Below are 23709 nucleotides of genomic sequence, written 5' to 3'. Positions count from 1 at the left end.
TGTGCTTCAGTTTCTTCATCTTCAAAGAGATATAATAATAATGTCTACCTGATTAGTTAGTTTGAGAATCCAGTGAGAAAATGTATATAAAGCATTTCGCACCATACCTGGTGCAGAGTGTGCAAAACATGTTACATATTATTGTAGCTATTATTGCTGTTACTACTACCAAAAGTCTCTCTATGCACACTGACCACTTAATAGTGTTTCAACTATGTTTAGACATAAAATAATTGACTCTAAATATTTTTAATGTGTACATGCTTTAATTTTATATAAAAATATAGTTGCATTATAGAGTTGCATTATTTTTACTATATAAAAGTATATTCTAGTATAATAATAACTGATTATCCATTAAACAATAACAATTTAAAATGTTTTTAATGTTTATTTAAAAAAAATTTTTTTTAACGTTTATTTATTTTTGAGACAGAGAGAGACAGAGCATGAACAGGGGAGGAGCAGAGAGAGAGGGAGACACAGGGTCTGAAACAGGCTCCAGGCTCTGAGCTGTTAGCACAGAGCCCGACGCGGGGCTCGAACTCACGGACCGTGAGATCATGACCTGAGCCGAAGTCAGACGCTTAACCGACTGAGCCACCCAGGCACCCCTTAATGTTTAGTTTTTGAGAGAGACAGAGAGCAGGAGCAGGGGAGCAGGAGAGACGGAAGGGGACAGAGAATCTGAAGCTATCAGCGGAGAGCCAGATACGGAGCTCAAACTCATGAACTGTGAGATCATGACCTGAGTCAAAGGCAGACGCTTAACTGACTGGGCCACCCAGGTGCCCCAACAATAACAATTTGTAATAAATAGGACAATAATCAAATTTAGTAGTAGCTCTAAATTTAGTGCTAATTTAGTTTCTGAAACTTTCTGTGCCCTCTAAAATTTTAGCTAATCAATAAGAGACCTCAAGCTGAAATATATAGAGGATTCTGTATCTCTAGGTAATGGTATCATCTCAGTATACACAGGCTGAAAAATGTTAGGAACCAGGAGGACAACTCCACTTGTTTTGTAGTCGGAGAATAAACAAATCAATTAACCAATTAGAGGAATAGGTTTACTGAAACCAATACAATATAGGAAGACCAGAGAGATTTTTGGAGTCACCTACTTTATATTTTTATGAAATTTTTTAATGTTTATTTTCGAGAGAGAGAGGCAGAGCACGAGTAGGAGAAGACAGAGAGAGAGGGAGACAAAGAATCTGAAGTAGGCTGTAGGCTCTGAGCTGTCCGCACAGAGCCCAACGTGGAGCTCGAACTCACGAACATGAGATCATGACCTGAGCCGAAGTCGGATGCTCAACTGACTGAACCACTCAGGCGCCACAATAATTTTTTAAATGTGTATTTATTTTTGAGAGGGAGAGAGAGAGAGAGAGAGAGAGGCAGAGAGAGAGGGAGACACAGAATCTGAAGCAGGGTCCAGGCTCTGAGCTGTCAGCACTGAGCCCGATGTGGGGCTCAAACTTGAGAACTGCAAGATCATGACCTGAGCCAAAGTCAGACATTTAACCAACTAAACCATCCAGGCACCCCTGGAGTCAACTACTTTAAAGTTGATTAATTTTAGATTAGAATTCTCCATTACAAATTTTACCAAAACACAGATAAAAAGAAGAGCTTAAAATGAAATTATTCTTTATTCCCAGATTGTTTTTATTTAATCTCGTTTCTTGGTATTCAGAGTAATGAAGTTGCTATGTCAGATTACAAATTAAGAGACTTCTCTGAATCCAAGTTTTCTATAGTTTAAAATATTAAATTATCTTTTACTTTGTTGTGTTGAGAGAATATATGAAACTTGCATTTTTTATAGTCTGTTCATTTCTTTGCTAGTGAAAGTACTTTACACTCAGAATGGTCAATCTTAGGGCACCTGGATGGCTCATTGGGAAAGTGTCACAGCTCATGTCATGATCTCATGGTTTGTGAGATTGAGCTCTGCATGGGACTCTGCGCTGACAATGCGGAGCCTGCTTGGGATTCTATCTCTACCCCTCTCTCTGCTCCTTCCCAGCTCACTCTTTCCCTGTCTCTCAAAATGAATATATAGACTGAAAAAAATAAAATGGTCACTCTAACTGCTGGCATTAGCATTTCACCAGTATTTTTTGTAAGTAAAAAAAGTGGAAATCAAAAAATATACATTTTTTTTTATTATGAAAGACTAGCAACACGCATTAAAGAGAACTTTTGGAAAAGTTGTCCGTATGCATTCCATGAGACTATGGAAAAGATATTCATAGTCTTCATCATTCACTGTACAATTCCTGTACAATAAGGATTTTTGTGTTTTGTCCACTACTGGGTTCTTAGCACTGATCATAGTTCCTGGCACAGAGAATACACTTGTTAGTTATTTGGTATATAAATAATCTGAACACAATCATTTCTGGCAGTTTGATCATTTAATTTCAGCATTTTTCTATTTTGGTTAAATTTGTTTGTTTTCGGGGCACCTGGGTGGCTCAGTTGGTTGGGTGACCAACTTCGGCTCAGGTCATGATCTCACAGTTTGTGAGTTCAAGCCCCACGTTGGGTTCTGTGCTGACAGCTCAGAGCCTGGAGCCTACTTTGGATTCTGTCTCTCGCCCTCTCTGTACCCCTCCCCTGCTCACGCTCTGTGTCTCTCTGTCTCTCAATAATAAATAAACGTTAAAAAAATTAAAAAAAAAATAAATTTGTTTGTTTTCTAGAATTTTGACCACATAATACATGCAGGCTTTATTTTCTGATTTTTTTACTTACTAGTCTTATAAACATTTTTCATATTAGTGCATATTCAGTTTTTCTATGTTATTTCATATTCAACACTTTTAATAGTTTCATAATAGTTTATCATCTGCCTATAGTGGACATTCGAGAATATACTTCCTTTTTATTGTTATTATATATACACTGATTTTAATATCTTTGCTTATAAACATCTTCCCATATTTCCGATGACTTTTCAGAAGTATACTTTCTGCGTTAGAGAGGATACATAACAACAACAGGTGTCATTTACTGAGTCTTACTAAGTTCTAGGTGTTTTACTATGTAATTTTCATTCATTTTCTCATGTAACACTCTCAACAGACCTAAGTGACTAGTGATATATTCCCCATTTTACAGATGACAAAACTAAGGCTCAGAAAAAACTATAGCCTATATGGCCTATAACCATATAGGTGGCAAGTGGTTTCAAATATAAGTCTATCTGATTTCAAGTCTCAAGCTTTTAACCACTGTGTTCATAGCATATAGTATTACCAAACTGCTTTACAAAAACATTTTGTCAAGTTACTTTAACATCCTTAGAAGAGTACCTGTTTCACTATACTCTAGCATTGGATGTCTTTACTTTATAAAAAGATTTTTTAAAGTTTATTTATTTTGAGACAGAAAGAGCTAGTGGGGTGGGGGGTGGGGAGAGAGAGAGAGAGAGAGAGAGAGAATCCCAAGCAGTCTTCACACTGTCAGCGTGGAGCCCCAATGTGGGGCTCAAACCCATGAACTGTGAGATCATGATTTGAGCTGAAGTCTGGTGCTTAACCTACTGAACCACCCAGATGCCCCAAAAGATTTTGATAAATTATTAGGCAAGATGTGGTGTATGGCAAACGTTTAGAAAGTAGATTTTGAACAAAGGAAAGTTATTGAAAATAGCTAAGTTTCCTCAGAAATGAAACTGATATGATTATTTCATCTTCTCTCTTTTTTAGCTGTCATGGAAATACTACATCTTGATATGTCTCTAGACTTTTGTCTGAACGTTGCTAAACTGCTGATGGATCATGAAAGGTACAGAATTGATTTTCTTTTCTCTAAAGACTAACATTTTTTAAGGTTTCTATTAATATGTATTGAATATATCCATTTATATCCATCCATATTCACATAGCACCATATCTGCCATTATGCTGATAAAATTAGAAGATGGAACTGCTTGATTAATGATTTAAACAATCAATAGTCAAGTTAATTTTAAAATTTACATTAAAATTTTGAAAAAGAAATAAAATGAAAAAGGAATAAGGTAGTTGGTGCTTTATAAAACAGGAGTTAGGCCTAGGTTAACCTACAGGGCAGTGTCATGTGGAACAGGAAGGCATGAATGAGTGCAGTTCTATGAGTAATACACCTCTCTGGCTCTGTCTTTATGTTACCATTAATGTCAAAAGGGGCCTTAAAGTACATAAAGACTTCTTAATCGTTCCCAAACTTAAGTGTGCCTCAGAATTACTGAGGAATAAGCACTTGAAACAATGTTCAACATCATTAGCCATCAGGGCAATGCAAATCAAAACCACAATGAGAAACCACTTTGAACCAGTAGGATGGCTATTATCAAAAAGACAGATAATCACATATGTTGGCAAGGATATAGAGAAATTGTAACCCTCATACACTGACGGTGGAAATGTAAAATTGGGCAGCTGCTTTGGAAACTGTTAGTTCCTCACTAAGTTAAACAGTTACCATTTGACCCAGCAATTCCACTCCTGAGTTAAATAGAAAAAGTATGTCCATAAAACACTTATATGTGAATGTTCATAATATTATTCCTAATACTCAAATGTGGAAACGACCAAAATGTCTAATAACTGATGAATAGGTAAACAAAATGTGGTATACCCACATCATGGAATATCATTTGCCAATAAACGGTGTAATGTATGGAAGTGTTGAATTACTCTATTGTACATCTTGAGATTAATATAACACTGTACATTAACTAACTGAAATTAAAATAAAAACTTAAGAGGTGCCTCAGTGGTTCAGTCTTTCGGGTGTCTGGCTCTTGATTTCAGCTCAGGTGATGATCTTGCAGTTTGTGGGTTTGAGCCCTACATTGGGCTCTGCACAGCACGGAGCCTGCTTGGGATTCTCTCTCTCCCCCTCTCTCTGCCCCTCTCTCCTCAAAATAAATAAATAAACTTAAAAAAAGTAAATAAGAAAAACTTAAAAATATTAAGAAAAATAAAAAGAAACAGAATACTGATACATGTTATAACATGGATGAACCTTAAAAACATGATGCCAAGTGCAAGAAGCCAGTCACAAAGATCACATATTGTTTCATTCCATTTATATGATATTTCCAGAATAGATGCAGTTATAGAGACAGGAAGTAGATAAGTGGTTGCCTAGGGCTGTGAGAGTTGGGGAAGATGGGGAGAGACTGCTATTGGTTATGGCACTTCTTTCTGACGTGATGGAAATGTTTTAGAATTGATTGGGTAATGTGTGCACAACTCTGTGTATATATTAAAAACCACTGAATTGTGTACTTTAAATGGATGCATTGTATGGTATGGGAATTATACCTCAATAAAACTTATCAAAAATGTTCACTAGGGTACTTTATAAAAATATAGAGATCAAGCTCTACCTTATTCCAGCAAGCCCTGATCTCTATTTTTTATTAGTTCTTCAGGTGGTTCTGAGAACCGCTATTTTAGGTCAGTTAGTAAACTATCTATAAAGGGTGAGGTAGTAAATATTTTAGCCTTTGTAAGGCATAAAGTTTCTGTCACACCTACTTTACTCTGCTGTTGTAGTGTGAGAAAAAAGCAGCCACAGAAAATCTGTAAATAAATGGAAGTGACTGTGTTCCAATAGAGCTTTATTTATAAAAACATGTCGCTGTTTAGATTTGGCCTGCAACTATATAGCTTGCCAACCATTGTTGCAGACCGATCTCCTACCTGACACACGACTTTTGGATGAGAAGTCATTTAGCCTCGTATAGAATATCTATGGAAGAGGAGATGATGATGATAACATCATGTTTTTACAAAGCTAGAACACAAAATTTTTTCTTATATACAATTGATACATATTTGCCAGTAATTAAAAATTTTTTTAATGTTTTTATTTATTTTTGAGAGAGAGAGAGAGAGAGAGCCGGAGAGAGGGAAAGAGGGAAAGAGGGAGAAAGAGAGAATCTTAAGCAGGCTTCACGCTCAACATGGAGCCCGATGCGGGGCTTGATACCATGACCCTGGGATCATGACCTGAACCAAAATAGAGAGTAAGACATTCAACCAACTGAACCACCCAGGCAACCCTCCAGTATTTTTTTTAAAGTTTATTTATTCGAGAGATACAGAGACAGCACAATTGGGGGAGGGGCAGAGAGAGAGAGGGAGAGACAGAGAATCCCAAGCAGGCACAGGGCCACCAGCACAGAGCTCAACGTGGGGCTCGAACCCATGAACTGCGAGATCATGACCCAAGCTGAGATCAAGAGTTGGATGTTTTATATATAAAGAATTTCCTTTCTTTTTAAGGCTGAGGAAGATTTTATTGTATGTGTATATGCCACATTTTGCTTATCCATTCATCAGCTGATGGAAGGTAAAACTTCCACATTTTAGCTATTGTGGATAATGCTGCGATGAATGGGGGTGTAAAAAAAATCTCTTTGAGAATTTGCTTTCAGTTTTTTTGTGTGTATATTCAGAAGTGGAGTTGCTGGATAATATGGTAATTTTTAATTTTTTCAGGAATTGTCATACTGTTTTCACAGTGGGTGTACACATTACATTCTCAGCAACAGGGCACAAGGGTTCCAATTTCTCCAAATTTTGGCCAACTCTTGTTTTGTTTTGTTTTTTTGTAGTAGTTATCCCAATAGGTGTGAAGTGGTATCTCGTATAGTTTTGATTTGCATTTCCCTAATGACTAGTGATGTTGACCATCTTTTCATGTGATTTTGGCCTATTTCATCTTTAGAGAAATGTCTATTCAAGTCCCCTGCCATATTTAAAAAAAAATTTTTTTTAATGTTTATTTTTGAGAGAGAGAGACACAGAGTGTGAGCAGGGGAGGGGCAGAGAGAGAGGGAGACACAGAATCTGAAGCAGGCTCCAGGCCCTGAGCTGTCAGCACAGAGTCTGACATGGGGTTGAACCCATGAGCTGTGAGATCATGACCTGAGCTGAAGTCAGACACCCAACCGACTGAGCCGCCCAGGCGCCCCGACCTGCCCAGTTTTTAATCAGGTCGTTTAGTTTTAGGAGTTCATGATGTATTCTGGATATTAAATCCTTTTGAATATATATGATTTGCAAATATTTTCTCCTATTCTATGGATTGCCTTTTCACTCTGTTGGTAGCGTCTTTTGATGCAAAATTAAAAAATTTTTTAAGTTTGTTTATTTATTTGTTTATGTAATTTCTACACCCAACATGGAGCTTGAACTCTTGACTCTGAGATCAAGAGTCACATGCTCTTCCAACTGAGCCAGTGAGGCACCCCCAATTAAAAAAATTTTTTTCGGGGTGCCTGGGTGACTCAGTCGGTTAAGTATCCGTCTTTAGCTCAGGTCATGATCTTGCAGTTTGTGAGTTTGAGCCTGGCATTGGGCTCTGTGCTGCCAGCTCAGAGCCTGGAGCCTGCTTCAGATTCTGTGTCTCCCTCTCTCTTTGCCCCTCCCCCACTCGTGCTCTGTCTCTTTCTCTCTCAAAAATAAATAAACATTAAAATTAAAAAAAATTTTTTTTCATGAAATCCAATTTGTGTTTTTTTCCCCTTTTATTTCCTATTCTCTTAGTGTCATATCTGAGAGATCTTTGCCAAATATAATATGATTTCCCCTATGTTTTCTTCTGGGAGTTTCATAGTTTTTACGTCTTACATTTAGGTCATGGATCCATTTTGAGATCATTTTTCTATATGGTGTGAGACAAAGTTCCAACTTAATTCTTTTGCATGTGCTACCCAGTTTCCACAGCGTCATTTGTTGAGAAAACTATCTTTTCCCCATTGAACTGTCTTGGCACTCTTATTAAAATTCATTTGACCTTATATGTGAGAGTTTATTTCTGGGTTTTCTATTCTGTTCCATTGCTTTGTATGTCTATCTTTATGCCAGTACCATTCTGTTTTTATTACTTTATGTTTGTATTGAGTTTTAAAATCAGGTAGTGTGAGTCCTTCAGCTTTTTTATTTTCAGAATTGCTTTGCATATTCAGAGTCCTTTGAGATTACATATGAATTTTAGGATGAATTTTTCTATTTCTGCCAAAAAGCATCATTGGGATTTTGGTAGGGATTGCATTGAATCTGTAGATTACTTCAGGTAGTATTGGCATCTTAACAATATTAAGTCTTCCAATCCATGAACATGGAATGTTTTTCCATTTATTTATGTCTTCTTTAATTTTGTTTAAAAATGTCTTTTTAAATTTTTATTTATTTATTTTGAGCAAGAGAGAGAGAGAGAGCATGAGCAGGGGAGAGGCAGAGAGAGGGAAAGAGAATCCCAAGCAGGTTCCACACTGTCAGTGCACAGCCTGATGTGGGGCTTGAACTCATGAACCGTGAGATCATGACCTGAGCTGAAATCAGGAGTCGGATGCTTAATTGACTGAGCCATCCGGGCACCCAGAAATATCTTATCGTTCTCATTGTACAAGTTCTTTACCTCCTGGCTGAGTTAATTCTTAAAGTTTTTTCTTTTCTTGATGCTATTATAAATGGGGCTGTGTTCTTAAAATTTTTAAATGTTTATTTATTTTTTTTGAGAGGGAGAGAGTGTGAGTGGGGGAGGGACAGAGAGAGAGGGAGACAGAGAATTCCAAGCAGGCTTCATGCTCAAGTTTGGAGCCTGATGTGGGCTTCATCCCATGACTATGTGATCAGGACCTGAGCCAAAAACCGACTGAGCCACCCAGGTGCCCGTGTTAAATTTTTTTCAGATGGTTTATTGTTAGTGTATAGAATTGCAACTGATTTTTGTGGATTGATTTTATATGCTGCTACTTTGCTGAATTCGTTTATTTATTTTAACAGGTTTTTGTTTTTGTTTTTGTTTTTGTTTTTGTTTTGTTTTGTTTTGTGGAGGGGTGCCTGGGTGGCTCACTTGACGGCTAAGCGTCTGACTTCGGCTCAGGTCATGATCTCAAGGCACTCCTGAGTTTGAGCTCCACATTGGGCTCTCTGCTGTTATTGTGGAGCCCGCTTCAGTTCCTGTCTCCCTCTATCTCTACCCCTCTCCAGGTTGTGCTTTCTCTCTGTCTCAAAAATAAATAAAAACATCAAAAAAAAATTTTAAACCCTTAACAAAAAAAGTTTTTTTTTGTAGAATCTTTAGCATTTTCTATATATAAGATCATATCATCTATGAACAGAGATAATTTTATTTCTTACTTTCCAATTTGGATAGATGCTTTTTATTTCTTTTCCTTGCCTAATTTCTCTGGCTTCCAGTACTGTACTGAACAGGAGTCACTAAAGCAGACATCCTTACCTTGTTCCTGGTCTTAAAGAAAAAGTTTTTAGTGTTTCACCATTGAGTATGAGATTCACTGTGGGTTTTTCATATTACTATGTTCAGGTAGTTTCCTTCTATTCTTAGCTTGTTGGATGTTTTTATTATGAAAGCTTGTTGAAGTTTTCAAATTATTTTTCTGCATCTATTGAGATGACTGTGTGATTTTTATCTTTCATTCTGTCAATGTGGTGTATCACATTTACTGATTTTTATATGTTGGACCATCCTTGTATCCTAGGAATAAATCCCACTTGGTCATGGTATATGATCTTTTTAACATGCTGTTTAATTTTTTTTGTTGAGGATTACCTTATTACTAGTATTTTGTTGAGGTTTTTTGTATATGTATTCTTCAGGAATACTGGCCTGTAGTTTTCTTTTCTTGTAGTGTCTTTGTTTGTTTAGGAAGAAGTTTTTTTTTTTATTGAAGTATGATTGACATACAGTATCCTATTAGTTTAATGTATATATTGTAGTGATTTGATATTTTTATACATTGAAAAATGATCCCTGTGATTAGTTTACTTACCATCTGTCACCATGCAAAATTATTACATTATTATTCATTATATTCTCTATGCTGTTTATTACATCCCTGTGACTTATTTATTTTATGATTGGAAGTTTGTACCTCTGAATCCCCTTCACCTGTTTCACTCACCCTCCAAACCCCCTCTACTGTCATACTCTGGTAATCAACAGTTTGTTTCCTGTATCAATGAGTCTGTTTCTGTTTGTTTTGTTTGTTTGTTTCTGTTGTTTTTTAGATGCCTCATATAAATGAAGTCATACAATATTAGTCTTTCGCTGACTTATTTTGCTTAGCCTGATACCTTCTAGGTCCATCCACATTGTCACAAATGGCAAAATTTTATTTTATTTTTTTTATGGCTGAGTAGTGTTCCATTGGAGATAATGTACCACGTCTTTATCCATTCATCCATCACTGGACACTTAGGTTGTTTTTATAGTTTGGCTTTTATAAATAATGCTGCAATGAAGATAATGGTTCAAATTTCTCTTCAGATTATGTTTTCGGGGCACTTGGTTGGCTCATTTGGTTAAGTGTCCAACTTCACCTCAGGTCATGATCTCATGGTTGTGAGTTTCACCCCCACATTGAGCTCTCTGCTGTTAGCAGAGCCTGCTTAGAATCCTCTGTCCCGTCTTCTCTCTGCCCCTTCCCTGCTTGTGCTCTTTCTTGCATGTGCTTGCTCTCTCTCTCGCTCTCTCAAAAATAAACATTAAAAAAAAATTGGTGTTTCCATTTTCTTCAGATCCTCAGAAGTGTAATTGCAGGATTGTAGGGTAGTTCTATTTTTAATTTGTTGAGGAAACTTCATACTGTTTTTCATAGTGGCTGCCTTGATTTACATCCCCTCCAACAGTATACAAAGATTCCTTTTTCTCCACATCCTTGCCAACCCTTTTTATTTTTTGTCATTTTGATAATAGCCAATCTGACAGGTGTGAGGTGATATCTCATTGTGGTTTTCATTTGCATTTCTCTAATGATCAGTGATACTGAGCATCTTTTCATGTGCTTACTGGCTATCTGTTTGTCTTCTTTGGTAAAATGTCTATACAAGTCCTCTGCCCATTTTTAATATGGTTTACTTTTTTAACATCAAGTTGTATAAGTTCTTTATATGTTTTGGATATTAACCCCTTATCAGATGTGTGATTTGCAAATATTGTTTCTTAGCCAGTAGGTTCTATTTTCATTTTGTTGATGGTTTTCTTCACTGTGCAAAAGCTTTTTAGTTTGATGTGATTTCCTTTATCAATTTTAGCTTTTATTGCCGTTGCCTGAGGTGCCTGGTCCAAAAAAATATCACTAAGACTGATGTCAAATAGCTTATTGCCAGTGTTTTCTTGTAGGAGCGTTATGGTTTCAGGTCTTATATTCAAGATTTTAATCCATTTTGACTTTATTTTTGTATATTGTATAAGATAAAGGACTGGTTTCATTTTTTTGCATGTAGCTGTTCAGTTTTCCTAACACCATTTATTGATGAGACTGTCTTTCCCCCATTATATATTCTTGCCTCCTTTGCCATAGATTAACTGACCAAATATGTGTGGGTTTATTTCTCAGCTGTCCATTCTGTTCCATTGATCTATGTGTCTGTTTTCATGTCAGTACCATACTGTTTTGATTACTCTATTGTATTGTATTGTATCTGTGTAAAATCCAGGAGCATGATACCTCCACCTTTGTTTTTCTTTCTCAAGATTGCTTTGGCTATTTCTGGTCTTTTGTGGTTCTGTACAAATTTTGGGATTTTTGTTCCACTTCTGAGAAAAATGCCATTTGTATTTTCTTTTTATTGTTGTTGTTTGATATCAGGGTAATACTGGCTTCATTAATAAGTTTCAAAGTGTTTCCTTCTCCCCAGTTTTTTGGAAGACTTTGAGAAGGATGGCATTAAGTCTTTAAATATTTGGTAGAATTTGGGAGTAAAGCCATCTGATCCTGAGCTTTTCTTTGTTGAGAGATTGTTGATTACTGCTTCAGTCACTTTACTAGTTCTAGGTCTGTCAGATTTTCTTTATTATTATTATTATTATTATTATTATTTATATTTGAGAGAGAGAGAGAGACAGTGCATGAGCAGGAGAGGGACAGAGAGAGAGTTGGAGACAGAATCTGAAGCAGGCTCCAGGCTCTGAGCTATCAGCACAGAGCCTGATGTAGAGCTCGAACTCACAAGCCATGAGATCATGACCTGAGCTGAAGTCAGACACTCAACCAACTGAGTCACCCAGGCGCTCCAGGTTTTCTATTTCTTAATGATTCAGCCTTAGTAGGTGGTTATGTTTTTAGGAATTCATGAATTTCTCTAGGTTTTCCAATTTGGTATATGAGTTTTCATAGTAGTCCTTTATAATTCTTTTAATTTCTGAGACATTAGTTGTAATTTTTTTCTTTCATTTCTGATTTTATTCAAGTCTTCTCTCTTTTTTTCTTAACCTAGCTGAAGATTTGTCATCACTTTTGTTTATCTTTGCAAAAAAACCAACTTAGTTTCATTGATTTTTTTCTATTGTTTTTCTGATCTTTATTTCATTTATTTCTGCTCTAATTTTATTATCTCCTTCCTTCTGGTAGCTTTGTGGTTAGTTTGTTCTTCTTTTCTAATTTGCTACATTATAAAATTGGGTTGTTGATTTGAGATCTTTCTTATTTTTGAATATAAGCATTTATAGACTTAAATATCTCACTTAACCTGGCTTTTTCTGTTTTTTATAAATTTTAGTAATTTGTATTTTCATTTTCATTCAATCTTAACTATTTTCTAATTTCCCTTGTGATTTCTTCTTCATTTCATTGCTTGTTTAAGTGTGTTGTTTAACTTTTTTAATAATTTTTTAATGTTTATTTATTTTTGAGAGAGAGAGAACGAGAGACAGAGCATGAGCAGGGGAGAGGCAGAGAGAGGGAGACACAGAATCTGAAGCAGGTTCCAAGGCTCTGAGCTGTCAGCACAGAACCCAATGTGAGGCTCAAACTCAGGAGCTGTGAGATCATGACCTGAGCTGAAGTTGGACACTTAACCAACTGACCCACCCAAGTGCCCCAGTGTGTTATTTAATTTCTAAAAATTCTGAATTTTTTCATATTTTCTTCTGTTACTGATTTGTAACTTTATACTTTTGTGGTCAGAAAAGGTAGTTTGTATAATGTCTAGCTGTTAAACTCTATTGAGACTAAATTTGTGGCTTAACTTATGATCTATCCTGGAAAATGTTCCATGTGCACTTGAGAAGAATGTATATTCTGTTATTGGGTAAAATGTGCTGTATATGTCTGTTGGTTTATTGTGTTGTTGATATCCTCTATTTTTTACTTATCTTCTGTCTGGTTGTTCTATTCTTTTTTTTATTATTTTTTTTAACATTTATTTACTTTTGAGAGACAGAGAGAGGCAGAGCGTGAGCAGGGGAGGGGCAGAAAGAGAGGGAGATACAGAATCTGAAGCAGGCTCCAGGCTCTGAGCTGTTTGTCAGCCCAGAGCTCGACGCAGGGCTTGAACTCACGAGCTGTGAGACCATGACCTGAGCTGAAGTCGGACGCTCAGCCAACTGAGCCACCCAGTTGCCCGATGGTTGTTCTTTTCATTTTTGAGAAGAGGTCTTGAAGTCTCCAACTGTTATTGTAGCATGCTATTTTACCATCAGTTCTCTTAAATTGATGCTTTGTTACTAGGTATGTAAATATTTATAATTGTTATATCTTCTTGCTTTATTGGATTATTGGATTTTTAATTAATGCATCATGTCCTTCTTTGTCTTTTGTAACTTTGATTTAAAGTCAGTTTTGTCTAATACTAGTATAACCACCACTGCTCACTTTTGGTTACTATTTGCATAGAATATCTTTCTCCATCGTTTCATTTTCTACCTGTTTGTATCTTTGGGTCTAAAGTGAGTGTCTTCCAAACAGTATGTAGCTGGATTCTGTTTATTCATTATTCCAATTTCTGCCTTGTGATTGGAGTTTAATCAATTTACATTTAAAGAAATTACTGATAAGGAGGGACTTACTTTGTTATTTTATTTTTTGTTTTATATATGCCTCATGGATTTCTTTGATCCCTCATTACCTGAATATTATCTTTAAGAGTGACAAACATTTTTTCCCAATTTTACATTCTAAAGGAATCTATCACATAGGAAAGAGTTTGCAAATCAGTGAACCATGAGCTGGGTGGGTGTGGCCAGAGATGTGTTGCTTAGGGATGAATTAATTGCCAGTATTTAACAATTTCACATGAAAATCAGGGTTTCTGACTTCTTTTTTTTTTTTAATTTTTTTTTAACGTTTATTTATTTTTGAGACAGAGAGAGACACAGCATGAACGGGGGAGGGGCAGAGAGAGAGGGAGACACAGAATCTGAAACAGGCTCCAGGCTCTGAGCCATCAGCCCAGAGCCCGACGCGGGGCTCGAACTCGCGAACCGCGAGATCGTGACCTGAGCTGAAGTCGGACGCTTAACCGACTGAGCCACCCAGGCGCCCCAGGGTTTCTGACTTCTTGAAAAAAATTGAAAGATCTGGAAACACTTGGTCAATATTTCCTACTAAGCAACAATCATTTGGGGCTAAATGGTCATTGCTATCTTTAGACATGGGGCATGTATTCTCCAGTTTGACATAGTCCCCACACTTCTTTATTTTCTACCTTAACCTATGTGTCAAGTTGTCATTTATCTTTTTTTGTGTTATTATTTTTATAGCAAATATAAGAGGAAATTAAATGTTTATGGCACACACATCTCTTTCAAAAATGAGAGAATGTAAGCTAGCCTGAGAGGACGTTTTAAGAAAATGAGAAAGAACAAATTTCTTTGTGATGGAAGTAAAAGATTTCTGTGTTTAATGTACAAAGTGTGCCTGTGTCAAAATATAATTATAAGAGAATATTATGAAAAATTATATGCCAACAAACTGGGCAATCTGTAAGAAATGGACAAATTCCTAGAAACATACAAACTACCAAGACTGAAATAGGAAGAAATAGAAAATTTGAACAGACCCATAATCAGCAAAGAAATTGAATCAGTAATCAAAAATCTCCCAACAAAGAAAAGTCCAGAGCCAGATGGCTTCTCAGGAGGAAATCTACCAGACATTTAAAGAAGAGTTAATACTTATTCTTCTTAAACTGTTCCAAAAAATAGAAGTGGAAGGAAAACTTGCATCTATTTCTTAGAGGTTAGGGGGCTTATTGGATGAGATGCTTTCAAAGCTCGTGTTGCTCTAGAAGCAAATTTTAAGATGGTGGTTAGTGTCCAGATAGTTTATAAAGGAGGGCTCTTAGGATCAATACCTATGAGGGGAAGAAAAGGAGACTAAACTAGGTAAGGGGAGAAATTGGGCTAATTTAAAGTTAGAAGGCTTCAGCTTACCCCATGGGGAACTCTGAAGCTGGGATGGCCCTTCAGAATTGTTTTCAGTTAGAATAAGATGGCTATGTCTTGAAGGCCAGTGTTAATTAAGTAGTCTTGGATGTCAGCTGCCCTGGAAAGGGGGCATCACCTTGGGTGAGGTGGCTCTCTTCAAGGGTAGTTCCTAAAGAGTCACCTGGAAATAAATACTTCAGTCCTGAAGGGGAGATTTGTGTGATATAGCATTCATGACAAGGTACTAATATTTTTGGAACTGTTGAAAGAATTCAACTTGTTCCTGTCATCCGTGGGAAAAATCTCTGCCTTCGCTCAAAGACTTGACCTCTTTGGTGAATATGACAACCCATATAAACACTCTGAATCTGCCTCTGCAAATGCATTCATAAGTAATTACACAAATGTAAATTGTAATTCATATGTTCTTAGTGAAGTAATTTCTTTGGGAAACTCATTTGTCAAAGAATAATCTGACTCACTTTTCTATGCTGAAATTGGTTTCCAGAGATAGAAATGATTACCTTAACTACATATTCAAAGATTGAATTCTTAAAATGTTTTCTCATTTCCAACATCATGATAATGAAAAACATTATTTATTTTGACTTTCTCAATTAATACTAACGTGAATGAAGAACTACAAATTGAACTGTAGTGTAGTGTGGTATTGAATTCTAATTAGACAACTTTGGCATATCAGATGTAGTGGACATTAATTGCTCTTGATCGGCTGTCAGTCATTCATTCCACTTTTCTCTTGATAACAGTATCCAGATTTTCATGTAGGCACCTACTTTTTCCCTATCAGCCATATGAATATTGACATATTGGTATAAAAGAGAGAGAAGAAAGAATTTCAGCTTTCTATTTCCCAATCAACAGAGAAATCAAAGTCAGAAGAAAAATTTGGTAAATTAAGTATATTTATTTTTAAATTTCAAAGTTAAAGTATAGCTTCTATTTTCTTACCTGTTTGTACTATGTTAACATACTTATACCATTGTTTAGTTAATACTAAAGGTTCATTATGTATCTGGCAGTTGCTTTTTCTTATAGTCTGTCTCACTCATTTATGTTACATATTTGGCATCTGTAGACAGTATAGGAAGTTGCATTATATAATGGACAATGATAATTTTATAGCAAAAGCATAAGTATATTTTATGTATAGAAGTTTGTTTTATCAATTAAAGCTAAGAGCTAAGTGTACAGAGCATTAACTGTTAGAAAGTGAATGCAGTTCTGCTATGTACTATAAGCTAATGTAGTACAGACCTAAGCTTCTGATGATCTACCTTGATGCAAGGATAAAATTTAAAAAAATTGTTTTAATGTTTATTTTTTTAAGAGAGAGACAAGAGTGTGAGGGGGGGTGGGGCAGAGAGAGAGGGAAACACAGAATACAAAGCAGGCTCTAGTCTCTGAGCTGTGAGCACAGAGCTTGACATAGGGCTTGAACTCACAAACCACGAGATCATGATCTGAGCCAAAGTTGGATGCTTAACTTACTGAGCCACCCAGGTGCCCCACAGATAAAATATTGAATGCATTGATGAATGGATGGAAATACCATGTCTCTTAAGTGATCTTTTTTTTTTTTTTTTAATTTCACCACTTACAGCCAAGCTTCATTAGAAGTCAGAGTGTAGACAATTCTAGGCTATCCACTTATGAGATCCTGATAATATGTGGTGCTAAGATAAGGGAAGAACATATGCTTTACATTCTAGAAAATCAGATAGATGGCTTGATACTCTGTTATTATGAGTCATTTTCCTGAAATTGTTAGGTTATGTCTGTTTACTCTCTGACTTTATCATTTAAGTAAACTTGTCAAAAGATAAAGTAAGTTGAATTTGCGTGCCCTTTTCTGAACAAATCCTTGATGTTTTGTTAATGGTTCTCAGACTTTAATGTGTGTATGATTAGCTCAAGATCTTGTTAAAATAGAGATTCTAATTCAGTAGGTCTGGAATGAGGCTTGAGATCTGCGTTTCTAATAAGCTTTCCATGTGATGCTGATGCTGTTGGTCTGTAGACCACACTTTGAGTAGCCAAATTTAGGACTCTACTGCATTCATTTATTCATTCATTCATTCATTTTAAAGGGGTGGGTGGAAAGACAGAGAGAGGGAGAGGGAGAGAGAGAATCTTATGCTGGCTCTGTGCTCAGCATGGAGCCCAGCGCTGGGCTTTATCTCATGACCCTGAGGTCATGACCTTAACTGAAATCAGGAGTTGGACACTTAACTGACTGAGCCACACAAGTGCCCCTCTACTGCTCTTTTTGTAAAACAAAATCAAAGTTTTCCTTCTCTAGTTTTCATTACCCCTTCAATTTTCTGTAATTTTATTAAAGACATCTATAACTTATAAGTCTCATTTATAAACCTAGGGGACCTGAACTCTTTTACAACAGCTAAGTTTCTATTACTGGCTTCTCACCTTGAGCTTTAATTCCTTCCTTTCAAAATTTTTATCTATTTTATTTTTTACTCTGTAAACATATGATTATAATAAAAAAATGAAAAGAAAAAGATCATATCTAGTTTTATTGTCCTAACAAATAATCTGTATTTAGTTTATTCTTTCCTTGAACTCCTTGTCTGTATTAGTTTTTTCTTTCCATCAACTCCTTGTCTGTATTAGTACATGCTTTTTCTTAGTTGTAATTTTAACATAGATCACTTTATCTTGTTATTGGCAAAAAGGCTCAGACTCTTTCTTTTGTACTGCTTAGGTGGGGTTAATCAGTTACTGTTCATTCCAGTAATAAGAATACTAAATCACATAATCAAACTAAGAGATTTTGAATTGGAATGAGACTTCCAAGATAGAGTCAGAAACCTTGAGATAAAGTGATCTAGAAATGTCTATGCAACAGAAAAAAAATTTGAACAAGATTGTAGGAGATCAGATTGACATTGCCAAACTAAAATCAAGAATAGAGAAAAGCGGGGACTCTGGGTGGCTCAGTTGGTTAAGCATCCAACTGTTGGTTTCAGCTCAGGTCATAACTGCAACAGTTTTTGTGGGTTTGAGCCCTGTGTAGGGCTCTGTGTTCAGAGTGCAGAGCCTCCTTGGGATTGTCTCCCTCTCTCTCTGCCCCTCCCCCGCTCATGCCATCTCTTTCTCTCCCAAAATAAATAAATAAACTAAAAAAAAAGAAGAATAGAGAGAAGCAAAATCAAGCTTCTAAAGTCAAGATCAGAATTTTTGGAAGTCAGAATTAGATATAGGGAAAGCAGTTTGTTTAGGCTCAAGTAAAAAGAAAGACCAAAAAACCTTGCAGATTAACTACTTTGTTCTCAACCTTCCTATTATAAAAGACCTGATGTTTTATCAACAGTTTTTGAACTCACTGTTGAATATTACAATAAAATTTTTAGAGCTCTCTCAATTCTACACAATGAATGAATTCCAGAAAAGTTCTGTTTAGAAAAAATTTAATACAGTAAATATTATTTTTCCATGGATTAACATTATAAAATAAAAATGACTTACCTCTAAAAATTTTTTTGGCTCTAATATATAATAAAGTTATATTTGGGGATGCAGCATATTTTTTAAATCATACATTTAAATGAAATTTACTCTTCTGATAATATAATAACAAGTTCTTGAATGGGTTGCACAAATGGCATGCTGAGATGAGTGAGATAATATCCTGAAAATCTGGAGAAAGAGACAGATATAATATTGAAGACCTAATACTCTCAACACTAATTCCTTCCTGGGATAGATCTAAAAGGTTATCACCAGACACTAGGAAGTAAAAGCAAACATCACTGGCTCTTGGGATTTAATTTAATCATGTTTGCATGGATATTCTCACCTAACAGCCACTGTCAAAGCTCTCTGTTGGCAAGAATTATCACCATAGATCTTTCATCTCCTCTCCCATTTCAGGTCAAGTATCCAAACAACATACTTTGTAGGGAATCTGTTAGAATTGTTTATTCTAATAAAAATTTTTAATGAGTTTATTGTTAGAAAAAATAGTTCCATTTTATAGGAAAGGAAGGTGGTACAGAATATGTATTCAGTTCTTGCATCTTCACTGTATGTGGTTTGGATCATTGGTTTATGTGTTTTCTTCCCCCCCGGGGGTTTGGTTTTAGGGTACTTGAGATGGGAAGAGGAATTGAAGGGATTTTTAAGGTTTATTGCTTCTTGGAGACAAGAGTTGGATTTTCCTTAGCACATTGGATACATTTAAGTTCATTTTATCAACAAAAATTTTGCCTGATGCAGCATGTTGTATGGGGTCTGGTTGGAGATAAAAAGAAACATAAGAAACAGACATTCCTCTGGGCACCTGGGTGGCTCAGTCTGTGGAGTGACTGGCTTTGATTCAGGTCATGCTCTCAGGGTTTGTTAGTTCGAGCCCTGCGTCAGGTTCTGTGCTGACCGCTCAGAGCCTGGAACCTATTTCAGATTCTGTCTCCCTCTTTCTCTGCCCCTCCCCCGCTTGTGCTCTGTTTCTCTCTCTCAAAAATAAATAAACATTTAAAGAAATTAAAAAAAGAAATAGACATTCTTCTAATGAATTTACAATCTGCCACAGCAAGCTAAGCATATATATGATCAGTTAACTGACAATAAAATGCAGGAAATGAGAAATGCATGGTATAGGTGATAAATCCTATATAAATTTAGAAGGGGGAGCGAAAGATCACTGTAGGCTCCATTGATCAGAGAATGCTAAGTGGAGGAGATAGGGACTTAGAGAATGTATAAGATTTGTATAGGTGAATGAATTAGGAATTCCTGGCAGGAAGATTAGAGTGAGCAAAAATGTGAGCACAAGGCAGGTTTAGAGACATTAATTTAGTCCAATTTAGCATCTTTTATGTAAAGAGCAGCATATGGAAGGCATAGGCACTTCTTTTAGGGAACTTACAAGCCTTATTGGAAAGAGTGTATGTGTAAAGATAACAATATAAGATAGCACATAGTAAATGGGGATAACTGCCAAATTAGTATAGGAATTCAGAAGAGGCATAGATCATTATAGACTGGGAACGTCAGAAAGAGTTCTTTGAACGTGAGACTTCAGCTGGGCTTTGAAGATGGGAGAGAATTTAATAAAGTGGAAAGGAGGAGTTAAGGACATTTGTAGTGAGTAGATAGGAGGACAGCGTCATCTGTTCAGAATATGATGACTAATGGATCAGAGAGGCTGTAGCATACATTTTATATAAAAGGTGTAATGAGATATAAAGTTAGGTACATTGGAGTCATTTGTGAAAATCCTTGAAAATCAAATTAAAGGACTTTATGCTGTAGGCAAATCAGGATCCACTGGAGGTTTTCAAAGGTAGTGACGTGCTAATGAAAACATATGCAAGAAGTTGACTGGGGTGAGATTAGAGGTAGGAAAATCAATTAAGAATCCTTGCAGGTAGCTCACATATGAAGTGATAAGAACTTGAGTCAGGTTGATAGTAGTGGGAATTCATTCTTTCCCATCTGAGTTCTTATTATGTACTAGCAATTTTGTTGCTGGGCATTAAAAATACAAAAATTAAATAATATATAGTCCTTGGTCTCAAGGAGATCATTGCCTGATGGGGAAGAATAGCTCATAATTATGAAACAAATACAATCACGGAATATTTTGGTGTCACCAAAGAGGGCCTAGTAAGTAGATGATTATAAATATAAAATTATTCTTACCTACATATTTGGCATTAGAATTACATTGTTTTGAGTTACTGTGCTCTCTTGCTATATATGCTTTTTTTCCCAACCATGTTAGTAACTAATTTGCCAGTCCCACACTATCTTCAGGACCTATCTTTTTTTTTTTAAAACATTTCCACAGTAAAGCCATGAACTATTTTAAAAAGTTCTTGCCATAAACTATACAAATAAGGAATCTTGTTCTCAGACCTTCCAGTATAGAAAATGGAAGGAAGTGATGGAAATGAAAGACTTGACAAATAATAATTGCAGGCTTCAGTACCCTACTTTCAGCAATCCAGACAGAAAACTACAGGGAATCTTTGGGCTTGAACCATATGTTAGACCAAATGGACCCAATAAACATTTATAGAAGAACATTCTATCCAACAGCAGCAGAATATACATTCTTCTCAAGTGCACATGGAATATTCTCCAGGATAGATAATATCACAAAACAAATTTTAACAAATTTAAGAAGATTGAAATCATACTAGTTATCTTTTACATCCACAATGGTATGAAATTAGAAGTCTGCAACAAGAGGAAAGCAGGAAAATCTACAAATGTTCAACAGGAGTATGAAATTAACACACTCTGAAACAACCAATGGGTCAGAGAAGAAATCAAAAGAGGAATAAAAAATATCTCAAAACAAATGAAAATGGAAACACCCCTCCCCCCCAATCTGTGGGATGCTGCAAGAACAGTTCTGAGAGGGAAGTTTATAGCAATACATGCACATATTAAGAAAATAGATCTCAAATAAACAACCTAACTTCATAGTTCAAGGAACTAGAAAAAGAAAAGCAAACTAATCTAAAAGCTGTCAGAAGAAAGGAGGTAACAAAGATTAGAGAAGAAATAAATGAAGTAGAGACCAGAAAAACAATAGAAAAGATAATGAAATGAAGAGGAGTTTTTTTTTAAAGATAAACAAAATTGATACAACTTTAACTAGACTAAGAAAAAAGGAGACAAGACTCAAATAAAATCAGAAATGAACAAGGAGGGGTGCCTGGGTGGCTCAGTTGGTTGAGTGAACGACTTCGGCTCAGGTCATGATTTCACGGTTTGTGAGTTCGAGCCCCGTGTCGGAATCTTTGCTGACAGCTCAGAGCCTGGATCCTGCTTCTGATTCTGTGTCTCCCTCTCTGTCTGCCCCTCCCCTACTCATGCTCTGTCTCTCTCTGTCTCAGAAATAAATAAACATTAAAAAAAAATTAAAAAAAAAGAAATGAACAAGGATCCATTATAGCTGACACCACACAAATATAAAGAATTATAAGAGAATATTATGAACAATTATATGACAACAAATTGGATAGCCTAGAAGAAATGGATAAAATCTTAGAAACATACAATCTACCAGGACTGAATGAGGAAGAAATAGAAAATCTGAACAGAACAATAATGAGTAAGGAGATTCATCAGTAATCAAAAACCTCCCAACACAGAAATGCCAAGGATCAGAAGGCTTGACTGGTGAATTCTGCCAAATACTCAAAGAAAAATTAATACCAATACTTCTCAAACTCTTCCAAAAAAATGAAAAGAGGGAACACTTCAAAACTCATTTTACTAGGCCAGCATTACCCTGATAACAAAGCCAGATACAAGAAAACTATAGACCTATAGTCTTAATATATATGTAAACATTCTCAATAAAATATTAGCAAACTGAAATCAACACACATTAAAATGGCTAAACAGCATGACCAAGTGGGATTTATCCCTGGGATGCAGGGATGGTTCAATATATGCAAAACAGTAAATGTGATACAGTACACTAATAGAATGAAAGATAAAAATCATGATTTTTTATGTGAGGAATGGGGAAAATAGGTGGAGTTTAAAATATACAAACTTCAAAAAAAAATATATACAAACTTCTAGTTATAAAATAAATAAGACTCAGGGATACAATATTCAGCATGGGGAATACAGTTAATGATATGTAGTACATTATATAGTGACAGATGGTAGCTAGATTTAGCATGGTGATCACTTTGTAATTTATGTAATCACTATATTGTACATCTGAAACTAATACAATATTGTATCTCAACTGCATATAAATTTAAAAAATCATGATTTTCCCTAGATGCAGAAAAAGTGTTTGACAAGTTACCATATCCTTTCATGATAAAAAAAATCCTTGAACAAATTGTGTATAGAAGGAACATACCTATATGTCTGAGGATTAAGTACAGTAATTCATGTAATATTCATGGGACATAGTAAGCATTCGATAGATTTTGGCTATTATTAATTTTGAAGAATTATTGGAGCTAATACTTTATTTCAAGTTGAGCCATGTGTCTCCAGAATAGAATTCATGTTTACCATTTTATATAAGGCTAGTAGTACTGGACATGATTGAGATGCTACATTTAGCTTGTTAAGCAGTTTTATGAGCATCACTTGTGAGTTGTGCATAAGAGTAAATTACAGGACACTTTTACTAACAGTGAGCCCATTTACAAGCATTGAACTGATGATTACTAAAATGCTATTTAGCATGAGCAATGATTATATGTCAGCAAGAGACAACGTGTAGTGTATTGGAATGAGTCCCTGCTACTAACTGAATGACTTCAGACGCATCATTTAGTTTCTCAGGGCCTTTGAAAAGCAGAATAATGGGCCCCTAAGGCCCATCCATAACCTAATTCTTGGGATTCTTAATTTGTTACCTTACAAGGCAAAAGGAATTATGCATATAAAGCTATTAATCAGTTGAATATAAAATAGGGATATTATCCTGGATTATCTGGGTGTGCCCAGTATAATCACATGAGCCCTTAAAAGCAGAAGAGGTATGCAGAAGGTGAA

General features: G+C 35.8%; 1 protein-coding gene across 4 annotated transcripts in view; it reads left to right on the top strand.

Annotated features, from left to right (window-relative positions):
• The window catches only part of TEX11 (testis expressed 11), a 238893-nt gene that overhangs the window by 80806 nt on the left and 134378 nt on the right, over positions 1-23709 (top strand). For all 4 annotated transcript variants that reach the window (XM_007097574.3, XM_042974295.1, XM_042974293.1 and 1 more), the window contains exon 13: positions 3720-3798. In XM_007097574.3, the coding sequence (XP_007097636.2) occupies positions 3720-3798 (79 nt within the window). The remainder of the gene's footprint in view (positions 1-3719; positions 3799-23709) is intronic.

The sequence above is a fragment of the Panthera tigris genome, chromosome X, assembly GCF_018350195.1.
Source record: "Panthera tigris isolate Pti1 chromosome X, P.tigris_Pti1_mat1.1, whole genome shotgun sequence".
NCBI classification, from domain to species: domain Eukaryota; kingdom Metazoa; phylum Chordata; class Mammalia; order Carnivora; family Felidae; genus Panthera; species Panthera tigris.
This window is presented reverse-complemented; position numbering and strand designations above follow the sequence as displayed.